Source organism: Epinephelus lanceolatus, chromosome 6, assembly GCF_041903045.1.
Source record: "Epinephelus lanceolatus isolate andai-2023 chromosome 6, ASM4190304v1, whole genome shotgun sequence".
Taxonomy (NCBI): Eukaryota; Metazoa; Chordata; class Actinopteri; order Perciformes; family Serranidae; genus Epinephelus; species Epinephelus lanceolatus.
The window spans coordinates 26,654,120-26,673,654 of record NC_135739.1 but is presented as its reverse complement, the minus strand read 5'-3'; the positions used below and the strand labels follow the sequence as shown (position 1 = coordinate 26,673,654).

Here is a 19,535-nt window from a genome sequence, read left to right as displayed (position 1 = left end):
ATTCAAAATAGTCCCACAAATATAGGATAATTTTTAATTAAATACTTCTTCCTTTTCTTTTGAAATATCAGTGAACTCATACCACTGACTCCTTGATTCCTGTTATGATTCCACACATGAAGAAAACTTGTGAATGGTGGCTGCCCAAACAGCTATCATTTAAGTGTCCAGAGAACTGTGTGTACTGTCAAGTCTCTAAAAACATCAATGTACAGCAACAAATGACTCACACATCATCCACATAGCAAGGGTAGGGCATCTGCTGGATGTAGATGCCCGTTGTCTGTTGAACTCCAGTGAGGATGCGGGTCACAGCTCTCTCCACCAGGTCCTGAACGTACACGAAGCCGCCCCAAATGTAGCGCATGTCACTGAACGGGTCGGCTGCTGGACCAGGATCCCAAAACCTGATGAAAATAAACAAACAAACAAAATAAAAACCCACACCAAAATTATGTTTTTGTGAAGTCCAAGCACTGGAGAAAGTCAGCACCAAGAAAAAAGCTGTTGCTAGGTGAAAACTAAAAACATATTTCTAAAAGCAAAATGTTGTGTCAGTACCTGTCCTTGATCTTGTTGGTCCGAGTCACATCATCAATGTCCATTCGGATTTTGTAGGTAACGTGGGGTGGCAGGTCTGGGGATGAAGAGTTGGGCAGCAGGAAAACCACACCTGCCCAGAACTGTCTGTCCTCCAGTAACTCCAAAGCTCTGTCAATCAACTGGCCCTCAGTCTCCAATCCCTCCAGCTTGTTGAGAGAGAAACACTGCAGGGGATAACAGGAGATGCAGAAGACACATGTGATAAATTTACCTACAGTATACTTTACACTGTTTACTACTTTACTTTTTTCTTATGTAACAATTTTCAAGTCTAAAAACAAACAAAAAAGTCATACAGTATAGACACTCTTTAGCTGTTTTGTGAAATTCTGTTTGCTATGCACCATGTAAATGTAAAGACAATGATATTTGGCTGCATTAGCTCTTTAGTAAGCATATTATTATTATTAGAGGTGTCAATTGCAGTTAAATGAGTGGAATTTAAAGTTTTATTTCCTACTCCAAATTCTTTTATCTCCTCTGTTTTTATTCTCAGTAGCAAGGTGGACTATCTGACATATTTGGAGAGCAGCATGAAAAGGAAACATTAAAGCCAAAGGGAAGTACCTCAGTGACTTGTGCGAGGGTGCTGATGGTGTGGCCGAGGTCGTTGTAGACATCCAGCCATGTAGGCGGTGCTCCGGGCTTCTGTGGGGTGTCCGGCGAGGGTGTGGACAGGAATCTAGCGATCCGTGAGGCCGTCCAGGACGTGTTCTCCAGACGCATGTTGACCAGTACTGCGACCTCTGGCCACTTCAGCAAACCCTGATACACACAAACACAAACACCTTATATATAAAAAGATTTTTTAGCAACATCGTGTCCCAACACACTCATATCATTCCTCCTGTGGTGATACAGCAGCTGGTGAGTCAGACCTGCAGCATCTGAATCTCCACACTGCTCTCCATGTAATTCTTGATCCGTGGTCCGACCTCCATCCAGGCTTCATTCAGCTCCTGGAGGATCTGCAGGTCCTCGAAAGTCTTGTTCACCTTCAGAAGACACATGTAGTTAGATTAGAAACACATTAAAATGTTCAGGAAACTCCTAGAGGATGTGTTGGTGACAACCAGTTTCTTAGACAAACAGCCATCAGTTATATTCTCACAATCCTGATGATGATGTTAGTCAGGGTTAGACTCTGTGAGGGTTGACTCTGTACCTCTTTCATGACTTGTTGCACTGCAGGAGTGTCTGGCGTGTACAGCAGTTTTCCAATAAACAGAGGTTTTATTCCTCGCCACACAATCCGAGACAGAGGGTTGGACTCCATTCCTTGGATCAAGCTTTTACAGAATGGAGCTGCGTGGAGAGAGGAACAGACCAAATGGTACAAATGTTAAACAAAAACAACTGGTTAAGCACAGAGCACTCAGGATACAGCTAGAACTTGATGCTCAGTAATGTTATGTTGATTTTCGGTGCATTACAATATCACCACAGTATCAGACCGTGGGAAATCTTTTTTTCTACTTATGTAGAATAAATTACAATATGACAACCAACTGAAAAGAGAAGCAATTGCTACATTATAAAGCAAATAATCAAAGATACACTAAGCAGGATTTTCCAAAAATCAATGTATAGACTTGCACAAAAGTAATCACTTATGACCCACTACTAGTGTGTGGCGGTGTATTTATCTGCAGACACTCTGCCTGTATTTTCTTATTTTCTGTGTAGGGGATGTTTCTGGACACAGCAGGCAGGTGAGGCTGTGAATTTATAAAAAGGTAGCAACCAGGTGCCAGACTGTAAGCAGCATGCATCCAAGAGACACAGTGCAGCATGTTTAAAAACAGTAACCAAACAATCCTGCATAGTATACCTTTAACAGAAACTGTTATACAAAAAGTTATTCACTCATCCTTAAAGTATCAGTATGTTTCCAATCACATCACAGCTTCTTACTGGTGTTGTTGTCACGGTCCAGGTCTGTGTCCTCAGTGCCGTTTTTTCCCAGGAAGGACTTGATGTCATTGTCCTCGTACCAGTTGAGTGATGGGATGCGCTCACCGCCAACCTCAGGGTGACCGCACATGATCCTCGAAAAAGCACGGAAACTCTCCCTGGGCATTGCCGAGCGATTCTCAGGAGACAGAAGACGAAGAGCTGCGTTCATGTCCGCAAAGCTGGAGAGAGAGGAGAACTGAAGGAAGACAGAGGAGTACGAGTGAAAAGTTTGGAGGAGAAAGAGAAAAGAAACACCAAAAAGAGTAGAAATGCAGGGAGTTAACAGGTGGAAAAAGATGTTGTTGTTGTTTTTTTTAAATTCCTCTGAGAAAATTTGGTTAATTCTTTTCAGCCATAAAAGTGTATTGTAAGTATACAAAAACAACAAAAGCTTAAAGTTCCACTAGCGGCCACTGCAAAGTTGATTACAAACCATAATATCAAAAAGTCATAATATTACTGTCAAATAACTTTAATGATGGCCTGATTTGTTTACAGTGACTTATTCATAATAAATACAAATATGTAGCACCTCCCAAAATTTCCATCCAATCGACAGATTGTCAAACAAAATACAAACAGAAATGAAAAATCAGGTGTGTTCTTACATCATCAATGAGGACCCCCAGCTCATGAGAGACTGATGTGACGGCCTGACTGATGACCCTGAGGTCTCCTGCGTTAGCCATCAGACGCTCTCTCTGACAGGACGGACAGACAGACAGGTTTACTGATGGTACTGACCGACATACTTACATCAGATAAACAAGCAAACTGTTTCAAGTCAGCGATTTTTTAAAATGTGAGCTAACAATGTTTGAAAAAAGTATCTGATTCCTACCGTGAAGAACTTGGTAAAGTCGAGCTGAGAGAGGAAAAGGCGTTCAGCCTCCTGCAGGACGTCCGTTGGGAGGTTACACAACTGAGTCTGAAGATCATTCATGGTGGCTTCTCTTCCCTCGACTGTTAGAAACTGTCCCAACATGCTCGCATTGCAGACCAAGTCCTTCAGCTGCATCTGAGCCCCAGCCACAGAAACCTGGATGGGACAAAATTGATGTCACACATTTAGATTTAACAGTGTTATTCTATGAGACAAAAAAATACATAAAACTTGTTCTTAGGTGTAATTATGCTACTTATTTATCAAAGCCTGATATTGATCCAGTCCATTCACTGTTTTATTTAACTTTTATTTAACACAGCCAGTTCAACAATTCATAAGTCCTATTTTATTTGTGAATGGGGCTATAAAAATCTTATTTGTTGATTGTAGATTTTATTTTTGTGTCTAATTTTAAATTGAATGGATTTGGTAAAAATCACTTGGGTTGAGTCCCACAACAGATTAACCAATTTAACAAAACCCAAATGCTGATGGCTTTTTTCCAAGGATTTGCAGCCGATAGTTCACCTGAAAATTGAGGCGAGCCTTCATCAGCTGGTCCACAGTCACGGGCGACAGGCTGCCATTGGTCAGGAGGAAGGTGGAGAACGTTTCATTGGCTCTCAGGTATTCTTCCACTGGGAGATCTACGGCAGAAACACAAACATTAACCTTCACTCAAAAAAGGCTGTTTGCAGGTTAGGTCATGAACTGTGAGGTGCTAACAAAAGACAATTTTTCAGCGAGAAAAATCTTTTTTTTGTTTTTCAGATAATACATGGTATCTATCACTTCACTTCTCACTTACTTTGCTTATTTCATATGTCACATCTGTACCTGAAAATTAAAATACCCTGCTTTATCAGGCCTTAGGCAGGTACCAAACCAGATCTGTAAAAGTCTGTCTTCAGTGCCCATAACGTGCTATTATTCAAAACTCATAAAAACAAATCGTACCCAGCTCTGGAGGCAGAAATACGCTGGTTAACTGACATCTACATTTTCATCATTCATGATTATTACTCTTATCCAGCACTAGCTTAGCTACAGTCAAGGCTTATATGGCTGGATTGAACTTGGAAGGTCAATGAGACAAGGAACACCTTTCACTGTGAGGTTTAACAATACCATTTAAGTTATTTTGTTCCCTGAAAAGCTGTAACCAAAAGAAATATAACTGCAGCTTTGAGGTTAAAAAAGATGCTTTATAATATAGTCTTTACAGTATCAGTGGGTGAGGAGTCAATACATGTCTATCAGGCCAGTGATGTGGGATCTGTTGCAGAAAAAACCCCACTGAAGAACCTGCTTTCATTCACCCAATTGTTTTCTGGTCAAGTAATTTAATCTGCCCACAGCAAGGAGAGGCAAAACATCCACTCTGTGCTGCTTCACAACAGCACTAAATGGCTACATTCATCCGGTCACTCGACACCTCTTTAAAGCCATTCATACAGACCAGCTACTGGCTGCCACTGTGAGCTCTCAGTCCTGCTCAGATTAGTGTGGGAACAGAGCTGGCTCCAAAAAAAAATCTAAATGAATTCAAGACTTGATTGTATTTGATGGCTCGCAGAGACTTAATCCTGCTATTGATGACATTTGTGTTTTTGAATGTTTTGGGTGTAATAAAGACAAAAGGTCGTACAAGTGATTAAAAAAATCAACATTTGCTTAGCAATCTTTTTCATTAGTGCCCTGATTTTGACAAGTAGAGTTCCTTCTGTTGCATTTAGAGATTCAAACATTGCAGTCATCTTGTCTTCCTGGACTTTACCGCATTACGACCTTGTTTTAGCCGCACTACAGCCTCACCAACAGAAGCCGAGGCTCTATTGGGTTTCTCCATATACATAATTTATTCTGATTCTTGGAAAGCAACCTTAAAGATATACCTTGACATTATATACTCATGTCCACTTTGTGTGTGTTTGGCTTACAAAAATGACTATTATTATTGGTAGTGTAATAAAATCTAATCAACTTTATGGCTAGCAATGCCCACCCACGGTTTTTAATGAGAAATACTAGTAAAGAAATTGTCATGGTGTCATAATGTCAAGGTATCCCTTCAGGTCGCTGCTAGAGGAGATTCAAACAAGCTGTAGTACTTGGCCAAGCTCCAGGTCTCTCTCCCAGCCTTCGGACACTCTCCATCAGGTCCTGAAAGCCAGCAAGGCTCCGGTTTCCACTGTAGGACAGAACAGTCTGGGCGTCCACGAAGAGACGAGAAAGTCTGGAGGAGAATGACGACAGGAGGAGTCTTAACTGGGACAAACGTGTACAGATAGGTTTTAAGGATGGTAAACTTTTTTTTTTTTTTACCAGTAATCACCAACTGCAAACATCACAAACTGTGTTCAATGAAAGGCTCAGATGACTATGAACTTAACTTAACATGTTTCTTGCATGAAATAAAATATTCTGACTCTCAGGGTTGGCTGTTTGACCGCCAGCTCCTCCTGTCTGCATGAAAAAAGTGTCCATGGGCAAGACACTGAACCCCAAAGTGCTCCTGATGGTCAGGCCTGCAACCTTGCGTGGTAGCTGGCTGCCTTGAGTGTGGGAGTAGTGTCTTGTAAGGCAAATTACAGTAAAGTGCGATGTAAATGCATCTAATTACCCTTTATATAAAGAAAAGAAAGAAATTGGGGAATTAATGAATTAATAAATGTTGACTGTGGTGGATTTCCTAAGTTTTATGTTGATTTTCACACTACAGTGGCATTAAATTTAATTAACTACTGTCTATACACGTGAATAGAGGATTTTTAACCATAATGAGAGTGCCTCGAAAGATGTTTTAGACTGCAAGCACACACCATGGACCTACACTGACTAAGCTGGGATAGTCATTGCTTTTCATTCTTAAATCAGCTGCTGCCTGGAGAGTTGGGAGGTCTCTGCTGATTTTCTGGCAAGCTCACGGTAAAAACAGACCAGACTTGTACAGATTAAACAGACACAGCGTGTTAATTTGTGAACCTTTGTGCAATGGTGGGCAGATTTGTTTCCCCCTGTTTCCAGTCTTTGTGCTAAGCTGCAGCTTCATATTAAGCATACAGACACAAGAGTGGTATCTGGTTTCTGATCTAATTCTCGACAAGAAAGTAATTATCAGTATGTGTATTTCCCAACATGCTCTCTTGATCTAACAAACAGAATTCAAAGTCAGTAACAACAGGCTGTCATTTTTTTTAATCAAAACATTTTTAATTCTGACATAAATTTTGACTAACTGCAGTTTGTCTGTTTATCTGTTAGGCTACTACTCCACCACTCCAGACAGCTGTCCATGCTTTTACCTCCAGTTTACCTACATGGAGTTGTCAAAGTTGCCAACTTGGCCTGTTGTCTCTCCTGGTGTCGGGCTGTGGAAGCAGGGGTTGTTGATGTTGCAGATAATGCCCTGAATCCAGGGCAAGGTGCCTGCTGATGGCAAGGCTTTGTTTGGAAAGTGACCTACAAGGGAAGGAAAGGAAAAAAAAAGACAAACAACTTCAGCACTGGGAGATTAGCCAGAGATATGAAACAATGAAAATACTGTGGTGGTGACCTGAAATGCACTCTACGGGCAGCGGTCTGAACAATAATCCCAACATAACCCATACAGCTGTTATGTGAACAAATATTGTGTTTTTTTGTGATATCAAATTATAATGTTATTATCTTTAAATTGATGTGAACTGTCTTTACATGCAAGACTGATCTACATAAGACAAAAACAGGAAGGAAGAGGCATGTTCTCACTTCTTCTTTATGTAGAACCAACCGGCCTATATTGTGTCATGTAATGTTGCGTTAAATTATGTTACCATGTCATGTTATCTCACCTTATACTAATGGCAGACTTCTCAAAGAAGGTGAACTACACAACAGGTTAGGGAAACAAATGTGCGTGGCACAAGACTCACTCTTACTGAGTTAATCCTCTTTAACTGGTTGGCATGAAGCCATGTGTCAGGCCTGTAAGTGTGTGTGTGTGTGTGTCTGAAAAGACACGTATTACATAATATCACTCACATTGGCTCTGTTTGTAGGGAGGGTGTGAATGGCGAACGGAGATGAGGATGACGAAGAGGAAGAGCGGCCAGAGGAGCTCGATGATCAGCTGGATCTGAATAAGAGGAAAATATGAAAGCTGTTATAAATAATCAATGACCTCTGTCAGTGACCATCATCTAGTGTGGCCTACACTGGAACTGATACCGATAATTGTGTTTTTCTTTCATAAAACGTTGATTTGTTATAGTTTAATTCTGCTATGTAGTTGTAAAAATAACTTATTTAATGTCCAAGCTGTGTTTCATATCATATTTTTCTTTACAGAATTAACCAACTATAATATTTCTTTCTGTGAAGTGAAAGTGTGCCCACCTTGTTCCTCCTGCGGTACGTGATGTTCTTCCAGAGCAGGAGGCCAAGCTGTCGGAAAAACCCCATCGCTCACAGCAGCTGACTGGCCATGATGCAAAGCTGAAAAACACAAAATGTAGTGAGAAAGAGGCACATCTGCAGGGTGCCCTAGTTGTCAAGTTGTCAGGGACAGGGACACATGTCATGTGGCTGCTGTGTCCCCACTTTTATTACAGCGGGGGACATTTATCACCTGTCATCGTTCTCTGTATCTCGCTGATTACTGTCGTGTCCTGTCCCTCCCTAATGTCACATATCAAATGTGGGCAAACTGTCATATTGTAAAAGGAAGGTTCAGCAGTGGATCAGGGTCTGATACACTTTTGAGGTAATGGTAGCTTTGCTCATGGACAGCTCTCACGTGGCAAGAGGAGAGTGTTTGAAACATTTTAACTTGAATACAGAGGGGTGCTGTAACACTACAAATTGCTTGTGTAATTATTCACAGACCAAAATAAATGTATCCAGAGGTCATTAACTGCTGTAGTTTTAGGCACTTTTTCTTTTCATGTAAAGTGAGTGCAAGTGTTTTAAAATACTTGCTAAGGCTTTGTGTGCTGTTAATTAAAATGTGCTTATCTGACTTCTGATTCTGACTGTGAATAAGCCATCATTAGTGAGGACCATCGTGATAAACTGTAGCTGACCTTTCCCCTGCAGAGGACACAACTGTGGCCGAGGATAGTTGAGTTAATCCTTGTAAGAAAACAACTCTTTTTAAAATATTTTTGTATTTCATGCTGTCACCTGAGACATAGATATAGAGAAGAAAGTTAAAACATCCTGCATGAGATGGACCCAAAAAGCTATTTTTATATTTTGTTGTGAGTGAAGGTTGTCTTTTGTGCCTGCTGTGATCTGCTCAAGATGGACAATCCCCTGCTTTATCTCGAAATCCTCCTGATCCTGACAGCTTACCTGCTTCACACAGAGACTTTAACATTTGCCTTCGCTCTGTGAATGCCTCCAGAGTATGGTCTCTTCCTCATGTCTGTCCTGTGGTTAGTGAATAATCTGGAGATCTGGCTCGTGATTTGGGCCAGGTTAGAAAGCAATGGCCAAGCTCATTTCCATTGCTACTCTAAAGAAGACATGTGCAACCTTAAAGTTATTTTTCAATTATTATTTTAATTATATTTCAATGAATTGCAGGTGTCAGTACAGGTATATAATGCAGGTATTGTAGCCACTGTATTTTCTTTAACAACATAACCCTTTCTCTTCCTGTTTTGATCATGTCATTTAAGTTTTTCCCTTTTCAAAGCTGTATGGTGACACTACATCTTAAATAATTTCATGTCATAATATAAAATGAACCACCGGTACAAACTAACGCTAGGCATGTCAGCGTTTCATTTAGGGAGCAACCTATTCATAAAAAATGTAAAGAACAAAAACACAAGTAAAATGCTTTGACTAGTTAACGTTACTACTTATACCATTTGACTTCACAGTTAAACTCGTCCATTGCTACTAAGTTAGCTAAAGAAATAACCTAGCTAACACTAAGCTACGGAGAAGATGAAAACTCTTAGCTAACGTTATTCGGATACAGCTTCCTGCCAGGTTTCACAGCGATAAATTACCTTTAAGGAAACAATAACTAAAACGTAATGAGCTCCCAAGACTCCTTAAACTGTTCTTCATAAATACCTTTCCGTAAAAAAGATGATAAAAACCTCCTTTCCGCGTTTCGGACACACCAACCCCCGGCAGCTTGTCATTGACTCTCCATTTCCCCAATGTTTGTAACGGCAGGTGTGAGCTGAAGAAAGTCCCGCCCACAGGCGACGCTGATTGGCCGAAGCATGCTATAAGGGTGGAGTCACGGAAGCCGGTAAAGAATTTGATTGGCTCTTGTCTATGTTTTGGCAACAGAAGACAGCTGATTGGCCAGGCACTGACAGAGCTGTGTTATGTGCATGTTATTAAAATCTGTCATGTTCACAGAGCCTCCGATAACAAGAGCTGCATCTAATAATAATAATAATAATAATAATAATCAGATAAATAAAAGGCATTACTTTATTAGCACAAGCAGCATGTGATGACATTGAATCCTTAATTAAAACTAATAAAAAAAGCAGTAAGGATATTAATTAATAGCATTACATTTGCAATCATTACATAGATTCTCTTATAAGACCTGTGCTATTATCAATTTGATATATTTTTTCAACTACATATATTGCAAAAACAAGTCCAAATTTAAATATACAGTAGCTCTAACTCAGGTGTTCATGGGCATGTAAATGTTTTAAAATGAAAAACAAAAAACCTTGCATCTGACACTTATTCATCAACCACTGACTCTCAATAAATAACATCAAGAAGATATCTTACAGATCATTTTAATGAACATCCAAAATAGCAAGTTCTTAAAAATATATGCATCTCTCTATGAAATAAGGCAATTACCTTTAATTGTGCATGATCTGCTTCCTGTCAGGCACCATTAGGGAAGCATGTATGAATGAACTGGACTAAATAGTCTACTCTGAAGCGCGTGGCAGACACTTGTTGATATGCATGTGTACATGAGGGACTGGAAGTACGTCACAATGAAATACGCAGACTCTTTGTCCTGATTCAATAAGATTTCCCTTGCAAAGCGCGTTTAGCTGAGGCACACTGGCAACACACCGGGCTGGAAGACCAAACACTCTAAAATATTCTCAACACCATTCACCACCATGTAAAAGTTAGTCGAGTCAAAATATATTCCGTTTATCGATTATTGCATCTCAGCTACTGCCTGCATTGTTAAATAGATAAATATAAATTGAGCACTACCATCTATCCCTGTCACTTTAAAATATGCTTTCACAATACTCCAACGTGCTTTACATCTTTAAAATATATAGCTAGACTAGTTTGTTGTATTCAGTGATGTGACAACAGCCATGATGTGCCGTGTGATCAATTGCATAATATTTTCTTGGTTTGGCAAAAGTTCATGTAGCTTGAACACTGTGCAGTATTTTTGTCCTTGATGCAGCAGGAAGTGCTCAAAGGAACACTGGCTGCTCTTGTCCTGTTAGGAGTCGATATGTTGAGGCTGGCATGGTCTTCAAGTGAATCTGCACAGAGGGAGAACAATCAAAATGTAAACTGAGAGAATATGCTATAGTCACTTCACAATAAACTGAGTGGAATATCTATGTAATTGAGGATGAAAGTATTTCATCATTTCTCACCTCTCCGACAGCATTGGTCAGGATCTGGATGATCTTGTCGTGCGGTGTGGCGACGACACTCTGCCCGTTGATTTCAATAATGCGATGACCAACACGAATGCCTCCTCTCTCTGCTATACCGCCCCGCATCAGACTGCAAATCTACATCCAGGAAGACAGAGGGAAGTTTATTTTGTCAAAGAACTGCAGAAAATACAAAAACAACTGTGAAGGCGAGACAAGCCTGAATCCAAACTGGACTTTATAGTGACACACAGAACATAAGAATATGGACTTACAATGCCGTCCTCCACACTGAAGCCCAGCTGAAACTTGGGATCTGGCCTCCTGATAATCGCCATGGTGACCGGCGGACAGTGGACGATGCTGAGTTTCACATGCTTTTGGTTTTTTAAGTCCTGAAATAGAAACAAAATGTAAATTACAAAATTTTCTGAATGCTCATGTCTGACCACAGCTTAATAAAACAACTCTGGTAAACCTAACTGGAAATACTATTTTCATTGCCAACATGATGTAACTGACTAATTACGTGTTTAATGTTAGTCTTTATCCAGGTTTTGTGTGCTGCATTCATAACTTAAAAGGTCTGCAAACACTTGTCTTCTCTAGTCTTGAGCAGTCTGTAAAAACTTTTGTTCCTCAAAAATTGCTTTTGATGTTTTCCATCTTGTGAAATCTTGTTTATACATTCATGCAATATAATGCAGCAAGATTAAATGCTGTCTCTGAATAACCATTGAACTCACACAGTCTCAAAATGCTGAACATTACACACTTCACAATATTACATTCAGTGCAGGGCTGTTGATCATACACGTCCATGACAGGTAAATATTCAACTTTACTCTACCTTAACATTATGAAAACTCTTTAAACTCTAGAAATATTAAATATAAGCGCAAACATACTGGCTATACACTACTGGATGACTTCTGATACTGGCCCTTCAAACCCAAATTAATATTTGAATCCACTATCAAATCAATATTGGTACATGTAAACCTACACTGCATGGAAACACAGTGCCACCTAGTGAATGCTGAGGACAGTGCAATTGCTGTGAAGAAGGCACGTTCACTTGAATGTAGTGTAGAATTCTGATATTCCAGCATAATAACAACAACACTTTTATTATTGTTGATATAAAAATACAATTACTATGACTGTAAGTTTGTACCCTGTGTGCCCCTCCTACCCGGATGATGTTCTGGCAGGTGGCGATGGGCAGACCCACCAGGCTGGTGCTGTTGACAGACATGATGCGGTCCCCGATGCTTAGCTCGCCGCTGCGCTCAGCAGGACCTCCGTGAAGGAGGTTGGCCACCACCACTGTGGGCAGGATGGAGCCCCAGCCGGACTCCACCACCGCCAGACCCAAGATCTCTCCAGCAGCCTTGGTGATGGTTACCTGAACCACAGAATCACAGAGATGACAATGTTTTCATGTGGTTAACCAGTGATTCCCCTAAAATTATCTATATTCTACAAGTGTTCAGGGTCATAAGTAAAAAACATTGTAATAAATAAATCCAATCTGACTTCAGCAGCTGCCCTACATGAAGAAGAAACTACATTTTCTTGTTTTTTGGGAAGCATTTTTATGCCTTCATTTGAAAGTAGACAAGAGACAGAGAAGGAAAATTAACAAGAAAGCAACAAAGGTCTCTGGCCAGAACTGACCCAAGGACATTTATAATCACCACAGTGTATGGTGTGCATCCTCAGAATAGATTACAGATAAGAAACAAGATGAGGTGAGATGAAATGAAGGCGAGAGACAAAAGTTAGGGCAGGAGTAGCATCAATTCCGCATCAGTGATTAATGATTGAAATGATACATTCAACCAATACACCTCATATGACTCTTCTTACATGTGCACTGTACATTTTAATGATATATATTAATGACCACCTTCTACAAGCGATAGCTATATATGAATCATGTTAAGATTACAGAACAACTGTTATTTGTGTTTAACCCCAATCACTCTGCTTACGTCTCGGATGTTCTGAGAGTCAGAGAAGTGCGCCAGGTCTCCGTTGTAGAGCTCCTGACTTTCCAGGTAGTCACTGTACTCGCCAGGCCTCAGGTCGCTGGCCTTGATGCCGCTGGCCTGAAGAAACTGCTGGTAGGCCACTCCGAATGCCTGACCGATAGCCTGGGCGATGACCTGAGCCTGGATGGAGAGACAGGACAGAGGAAAGAGATTTGACTCAGGTTTCAATTTGTTAAATAAATTTGTTCCTTCACTCTTTTACTCTCCACTGTCACATGAATACATGAAAGCAAATGAGTTCATTTGCAAAACACTAAACAGTGCATCCAAAACATATGTCACACCCTGAGACTAAAGCAACAAAAAATAGAGCCTCTAGTCTGGAAAGGTTTCCTAGTGTCCTATAAAAGGTGATCTATTTTTTACTCCATCTGTTATTTGTCTCATTTAGCCGTTCCCCTGCCCGATGTAAATCTCATTTCAAATAAAGCTGTTCATATAAAAAAAACAGTTAAGTTGGGAATACTATAGCAGTAGACGCAGTGGCCTCATGGCCTTCAGTATCCCACAGCTAATTCGTTTCTAAAAAGAAACCCTTCCTCCCCCTATTCAGTCTTGCCAACAGTGGGAAACTGGGACGACAGCCAGAGCGTTTTTACATTCAGGAGAACTCACTGGCTGTCTGGGGGAAGTAAACCAGGCCAAGCTAAAGCTGAAACTGTTGTCCAGCTGAAAACAGCATATTTGATCTGAGATGCAGAACTGAGGGGATAAAAAGACACCCCAGTGGACCTAGACAATGTCTTGACTGGTCGGCCTGTTTGTGGGTAACGTGGGAATGGATATGATGAAGTTGGGGCCACAAAGTAGATCATAATGGCAGAGCAGGAAACACTTTTTAAAAAATCGAATAAAATGACTCTTCAACTGACTAACTTACATCGTCAGAGGAGAAGACATGACAGATCATTAAGCACTTCTTCTGAGACCCCGAGGAGGATGAAGAGGAAGAGTTAGCGGCTGGGTCGCCATCCTGTCCTTTACGTTTCCTGCGTGCCATCAGGACCACGATGTCACCAATGTCTGCGATGTACGAGATCATCTGCAGAGCGTGATCCATCATGGCTTCCTGAGAGGAAACGAGACATGAGGGCGTTATATAATTGTATAATATTAGAAACAGAGACAAGACAGGAAGGTCTGGTTTGCACTTGCAGAGACTTGAAACTTGTTTCAGAAATCCAGAACAAAGAATCCTGCGCCACCTTATTGTTTTCTCTTTTTGTGTTAAGCCTTAATTGCCTGGCATGCTACTTGCAAGCCACATACAAAATTCTCCTTGGTGAGACATTCAAGGACAATTTAATTTCCCAAAAATGACAAAAGGAACTGCACTGATGAAAAAAAACTGTGAGAATGATTATGTGATTTTCTTTTACTGGAAATCTTGCTGTTGAGGGGCCATTATATTTCATTAATCTTTTAATTCTGAGAAGTTTTCTTTAATGCAAGAACAAGGAGAATAATTAAAGAAAGACTTCTGCAAACAAACTCACAAATAACCAAAATTCAGGCAACTCTCTGTCTGAATACAAGTTGTATTGCAAAAGTCAAGGTCACAGTATGACATTTAAAAAATAAAGTATCAAAACTAAGTGGCTCAAATAGTCAATAATATTATTTGTAATTTAAAACTGAAACCAGTGTTGAAAAATTGAAAAAAAAGAAAGGAAAAAAAGAAAGAAAAGGTTTTCAAACATCCATATTCCACTATTATGGTGCATTGGCCTGCCACACAAAGTGGGAGCTGACAGTAGATGACCCACTTTGACTCCCCTGACAATTCAACCACATAGTGGTGGAGAAAATAGACTCTACTATAACTGCAACATTACTGCAGAGCTCTCGTATTAAATCACCATTCAGTTCTATATTAAGGATTCCTGCTGCCAGAGCTCAGCATGAGGGTGAAACTTGCTGCCTCATAAAAGAGACGTTCACTAATGCATGCTTTTATAAAATCCTGAATGAATTACATTTTAGTTATTTAACTCATGGACATGATGAGGGAGCAGGTAGAACACCAAGTTGGGAAAAACAATGTGTGTCCATTGTTTATTTTGGGCAGCTGCAGATATCTAAGCAGGGCTTGGTTCTGACATATCTTGGCATATTAATTCTATAACTCCTCCAATCGCACGTTGTTGACTAAGCCATCCCAGTGAAAATACCCACACATATTCCTGGATGAACTAAAACATGGTTATGAATTTTATTTGACGCTAAAAGATTTTAATTCAAAACCTGTACATAGCTGTAACCTACCTGTTCACACTATTATAATCATGTTATCTGGATAACTGAGATCCATCCCACAACCTGAAAGCCACTGTGATTCCATTCCAAGTGTTAGTAGAGACTAATACTGAAAACGTTTTCTAGCTGAGAGCGAAAACTTCAGGTCCTTACAATGAAGACAATAATGTGGTCCAAAAAATCCCCCCAAATTTAGAAAAAGAAATTCAAAGCTATGAGGTAAATTTCATTCATACAACTTTGTCTGAGCATTTAGAAAAACACACCTGTGTGTCAGCAGTGAGAACTTTGATTCGCTGTGTGGAGATGAACAGATCCACCTCTGTCATTGGCTGTGACTCTCCCTCTGGAGCCTGAAACAAACACAGTCTCACTGATATCCTGATGACAACATTAAAATAAATCCAGCTAATACAATGATAGAAAAAAAATTTATATATCAAAAATCCTTCACTAGAACAAACCTTGGTTCCTACAGCTTAAGGCAAAGTAGATTTAAAACTTTTTAAGATCTATGTAATGCCACAAGGAATGAAATTTAAGACCACTAAGCAATAAAAAAAAAAGTTAAGAGAAAAATAAAAAACATTAAGAGACATCACAGCTGGCGTCTGCCGAGGAGTTTTTTTGCCGTTGTTGGTTCGGCTAGTCTGATCTGCGTGACGTTAATACAACAGGCATTCTTTAAAGACTTTTTAAGGATCCAAGGTAACCCTGATCCAGCAACATGGCACTGCTGTGTTTCCGTGTCCACTGTGAGCATCTCTTAGTTGAGTTCACCTTGATGCGGTCCACAGCCTCCTGAGCCTGCGTCATACGGGCGTTTGTAGATGGATTCTTCTCTGATTTGATCTGAGTAGAGCCCAGATACTTCGCACCAAATATCACTCCATCCAACAGGTCTTCAGGGTCACACGGACCAGGCACTGAAAGAGAAAAACACATCAGCATACACAAAGACATGGCCTCATTTCTTTTAAATGACATGTGAAACAAAAAAAAAATCCAGCTAATCTTTATAAAACCAAAGAAGAGCGCTGGAGCGTCTCACCATCTTTATATGAAGGATGATCACTCTGCAACAACAGCAGAAACAGAAATTAATGAATTGTCAAGACTGAGGTGCATGGTGCATGAATCCATGACCCAGCCCCTAAATCTTAATCCTAACCACTCAACAACTCACAAAACGCAACAATCTTTTAAGGGAGTTTGGTACTGGGTCACAGAATCTCATCAGTTTCAGTCAAAACAGAAATTACAGCCGACAATTAAATGTCATCATTGATGAAACCTCTACAAATGCAATAAATCTACTTTGATTTAAATTTTTGTGGCGCTCCTTTAAGCTGAAATCACACAGACAAATAAGCATACATCACAATAAGTAGTTTGAAACATCTGTAAGTTACATGAGGAATTGGGAAAATTAATAATTCAGTCTTAACATAACTAACTTGGAATTTATTTATACTTCTTAAGGTGGATATAATAATAGTACCTCAACTTGTTCGCTGTCCGCAGCAGCCTCCTCTACCTCCGGAGGCTCCTCGCCCATCTTCATCCACACTGGCTCAGGATACTCATCATCAGGCAGCGATGCGAGGGAGTCCTCTCTGTGCCTCTGCTGTTGACCATTCCCATAATGCCCCCAGAACTTTTGAGCGTCCTCCTGGCTGTAGGAAACAGACACTACAGCGTCCATGTCCCCTCTGCGGGGCAGACAGGGGGGACTGGGTGCTGTGATCTCTGTGAACTGCAGCAGCCCCAGCAGGTCTCTCTGGTGGCTTTCAGAGAACAGCAGCCCTGTGGTTTCAGTGCTGTCGTCTGCTATTAGAGAGGGAGCACACGCTTCCAGCTCAGACAGGCTGGGGTAGTGATGCTGGGCGAGGTGAGGTGGTGTCTGGCGATTGGGATGAGGCTCTTCCCCCATGAGCTGCAGCTGGCTGAGCAGTGTGTGGATGCGGCTGTGGTCTTCATCACCTGCTCTCCTGTTGGCAGCCTCCTCCTCACCGACCCTATTCTCCACATCACTTAAGGTAACCTCCTCCTGCTCCTGGTATTCCCCAACATCCTTCAAGTCCTCACCCCTCACCTCTTCCTCTTCCTCAACTTCTTCATCCTCTCCTTCCAATTCCACGTCAATATCGTGGACTGGCTCTGCAATACTTCCTACAAGCTCCTGCTGGTTCATGTCAAGTGGAGCCACAGTGTCACTCACGCTTGGACTGCTCTTGTCCAGACTGTCAATGGAGGCAGGGAAGCTGGGGTCATCCAGATCATCCGCTGAGCCCACCTCACTGGAAGAGTCTGACCTCCAGTCTAATGGAGGAGGCTCGATCAGGTTGAAGGAGTCCACATCCTCCACCTCTGAACCTGGCGGAGCTGCCACAGTCTGTCTGCTAACCTCAGAGGCTCCATCAACAGGAAGAGTGACAGGGCACAAGGAGTCAGACTGATCAGCGGGGCAGACGTCTGAGTTCATTTTGAAAGAAAGCCTGTCAGAGGAAAAGTTTGATTTAAGAGGTCATCTGGAAATGGGTTCACTTAGTCTCCAACTACATGCATGGCATTGTCATAAAACATAAGAAAAAGTAATTGATGTGAACCAAACTGCAATTGCAATTGTCTCACTAATGTCTTTAGTGCTAGTAGATGCCATGAGTTAAGCCAGCACTATCTTAATTACAATCATGTAACACCATGACCATCAAGATAGAGAAAGCAGTCTAGAGCTCAAAGTACAAGGACAGCGTGTACAGTATGTGTAACCATCAAATAGACCCTTTGTTAACACACAACTTCAGACCCCTTTTATCTATGAAAGATTTCAATGCAGGTAATTCAGTTGCCAGTACATATATATTAATACACTGTAAAATAAACTACCTGGAGGAAAAGGTGACGTATGTTCCCCGTGCATGACATAGAGCGAACCAAACCTCATTCAAAAATCTGCAATTTTACAATGTATTCTGAATTTGCAAATATAAAAATCTCTTCCAACAACATTTAAACGTCATTTTATTAATCAGGCAGGTTTTCTGGTAAATTCGGCATATACATATATATATATATATGTCCACATTTAATTAGCAAAACCATACAGGCTCACAAATAAGCAGTCATGTTGTTTCAGAGACGAAAAATCCCGAGAGCCCAAAATAACAGACACACAGTGCGATGTTACGATGAAGTGGATGTTGCTTTAGCGGTTTAAAGAGTTGCCTGTTATTCCGAAAAATTGTCATATATTGACCTTTATCACGTGCTTGGAAATAACAGCAAAACTTAAAATAGAGGAAATGTTAATGGGAACTGGAATTTGCTCATAGCTGTAAGGCAGAACATAGTGGGGCAAAGTAATGAGGGCTGGCTGTTAAGAAAACTAACGGTATCTGTGAACTAATAAAACAGCAGGAACTTGAATAACGTTTCAATTTTAATATGTGAGTCAGATAACATTAAGTTTCAGCTCAGTTTTGCTTTCTAAAGTTAGCCATCAGTAGCTCAATGCTAACTAGTTAGCTAATTACAAACCGCAGCATCCCAACAGGGGCTAACTCGCAAGATATGTTATTTGTGTGGTAAAATAATGTGGTTTAAAAGGCTAATAAATCAGCTCTCACCTGATATTTGAGGTCTTTCTCGGTTCCTTTGTGCCCACACACACAGAGACTCCTCTGGGAGCCACGACAGATGAGTTGACGTGGTTTGAGATTTGAGTCTTTTCCAAAACTTTGGCTTTGTTTTATTCGTCATACTAACAACGGCAGCCTCGGTGAATGTAGCAGGCTCACATGAAACAAGAGTGAAAAACAGTCACGATAAAAAATATAGTTTTCTTGTCATTGTTGCTGCTACTGTCGAGTCGACAGCTTTTATTTATTCGCTGACTCTGTTGCTAAGCTGCGTTCATGTACGGTTGTAGCTTCCGATTTCTCATCAGTGTCTTGGTTTCTACTTTCTCTTCTGTGCACCTAAACGCATGACTTAACAGCAAACTTTATTTACAGCTCTTTATCATATACCGAGTTACTAAAAAACTCGTATTTGATCGAAAATACAAACATGGAGCATGTTTATTTATTTTAATACAAATGCAACCACACGGTGTATAATTTGCTGTACCCGTATTTTCAATCCGGATCCGTCCGTCAG

General features: G+C 40.6%; 2 protein-coding genes across 5 annotated transcripts in view; both read right to left on the bottom strand.

Annotated features, from left to right (window-relative positions):
- The window catches only part of abca7 (ATP-binding cassette, sub-family A (ABC1), member 7), a 30,675-nt gene extending 21,043 nt beyond the window's left edge, over positions 1–9,632 (bottom strand). For 2 of the 3 annotated variants that reach the window (XM_033621925.2, XM_033621926.2), the window contains exons 1-14: positions 9,515–9,632; positions 7,823–7,921; positions 7,469–7,562; positions 6,766–6,907; positions 5,557–5,681; positions 3,974–4,092; positions 3,401–3,598; positions 3,168–3,260; positions 2,518–2,755; positions 1,769–1,908; positions 1,482–1,598; positions 1,171–1,368; positions 562–767; positions 231–407 (exon numbers count right to left, since the gene is read on the bottom strand). In XM_033621925.2, coding sequence (XP_033477816.2) covers positions 231–407; positions 562–767; positions 1,171–1,368; positions 1,482–1,598; positions 1,769–1,908; positions 2,518–2,755; positions 3,168–3,260; positions 3,401–3,598; positions 3,974–4,092; positions 5,557–5,681; positions 6,766–6,907; positions 7,469–7,562; positions 7,823–7,888 — 1,913 coding nt within the window. In that variant the 5' untranslated portion in view covers positions 7,889–7,921; positions 9,515–9,632. The remainder of the gene's footprint in view (positions 1–230; positions 408–561; positions 768–1,170; positions 1,369–1,481; positions 1,599–1,768; positions 1,909–2,517; positions 2,756–3,167; positions 3,261–3,400; positions 3,599–3,973; positions 4,093–5,556; positions 5,682–6,765; positions 6,908–7,468; positions 7,563–7,822; positions 7,922–9,514) is intronic. The other variant, XM_078168869.1, reaches the window with a different exon arrangement.
- A 569-nt stretch (positions 9,633–10,201) lies between these two features.
- LOC117254014 (amyloid-beta A4 precursor protein-binding family A member 3) lies at positions 10,202–19,489 on the bottom strand. 2 transcript variants are annotated; one of them, XM_033621975.2, is made up of 11 exons: positions 19,004–19,489; positions 16,876–17,872; positions 16,426–16,450; positions 16,155–16,300; positions 15,641–15,727; positions 13,999–14,187; positions 13,059–13,238; positions 12,239–12,469; positions 11,337–11,456; positions 11,059–11,199; positions 10,202–10,941 (listed from the first exon to the last, which is right to left on the bottom strand). In XM_033621975.2, exons 2-11 carry the CDS (start codon positions 17,857–17,859, stop codon positions 10,870–10,872), a joined length of 2,175 nt encoding a protein of 724 aa, XP_033477866.1. In that variant the 5' UTR covers positions 17,860–17,872; positions 19,004–19,489; the 3' UTR covers positions 10,202–10,869. The 2 variants fall into 2 exon arrangements, with proteins under 2 accessions (XP_033477866.1, XP_033477867.1); XM_033621976.2 differs by having other exon boundaries at positions 12,257–12,469.
- Between the last annotated feature and the right edge of the window lie 46 nt (positions 19,490–19,535).

What these genes read in the sequence shown, in the direction of transcription:
- LOC117254014 (XM_033621975.2), bottom strand. Translation starts at nt 17,859, where the DNA reads ATGAACTCAGACGTCTGCCCCGCTGATCAGTCTGACTCCTTGTGCCCT. An exon ending in CGGACAGCGAACAAGTTGAG is followed by an intron (nt 16,451 to 16,875) that starts GTACTATTATTA and finishes CTGTTGTTGCAG; the next exon opens with AGTGATCATCCTTCATATAA. An exon ending in TCATCCTTCATATAAAGATG is followed by an intron (nt 16,301 to 16,425) that starts GTGAGACGCTCC and finishes TTTCTCTTTCAG; the next exon opens with TGCCTGGTCCGTGTGACCCT.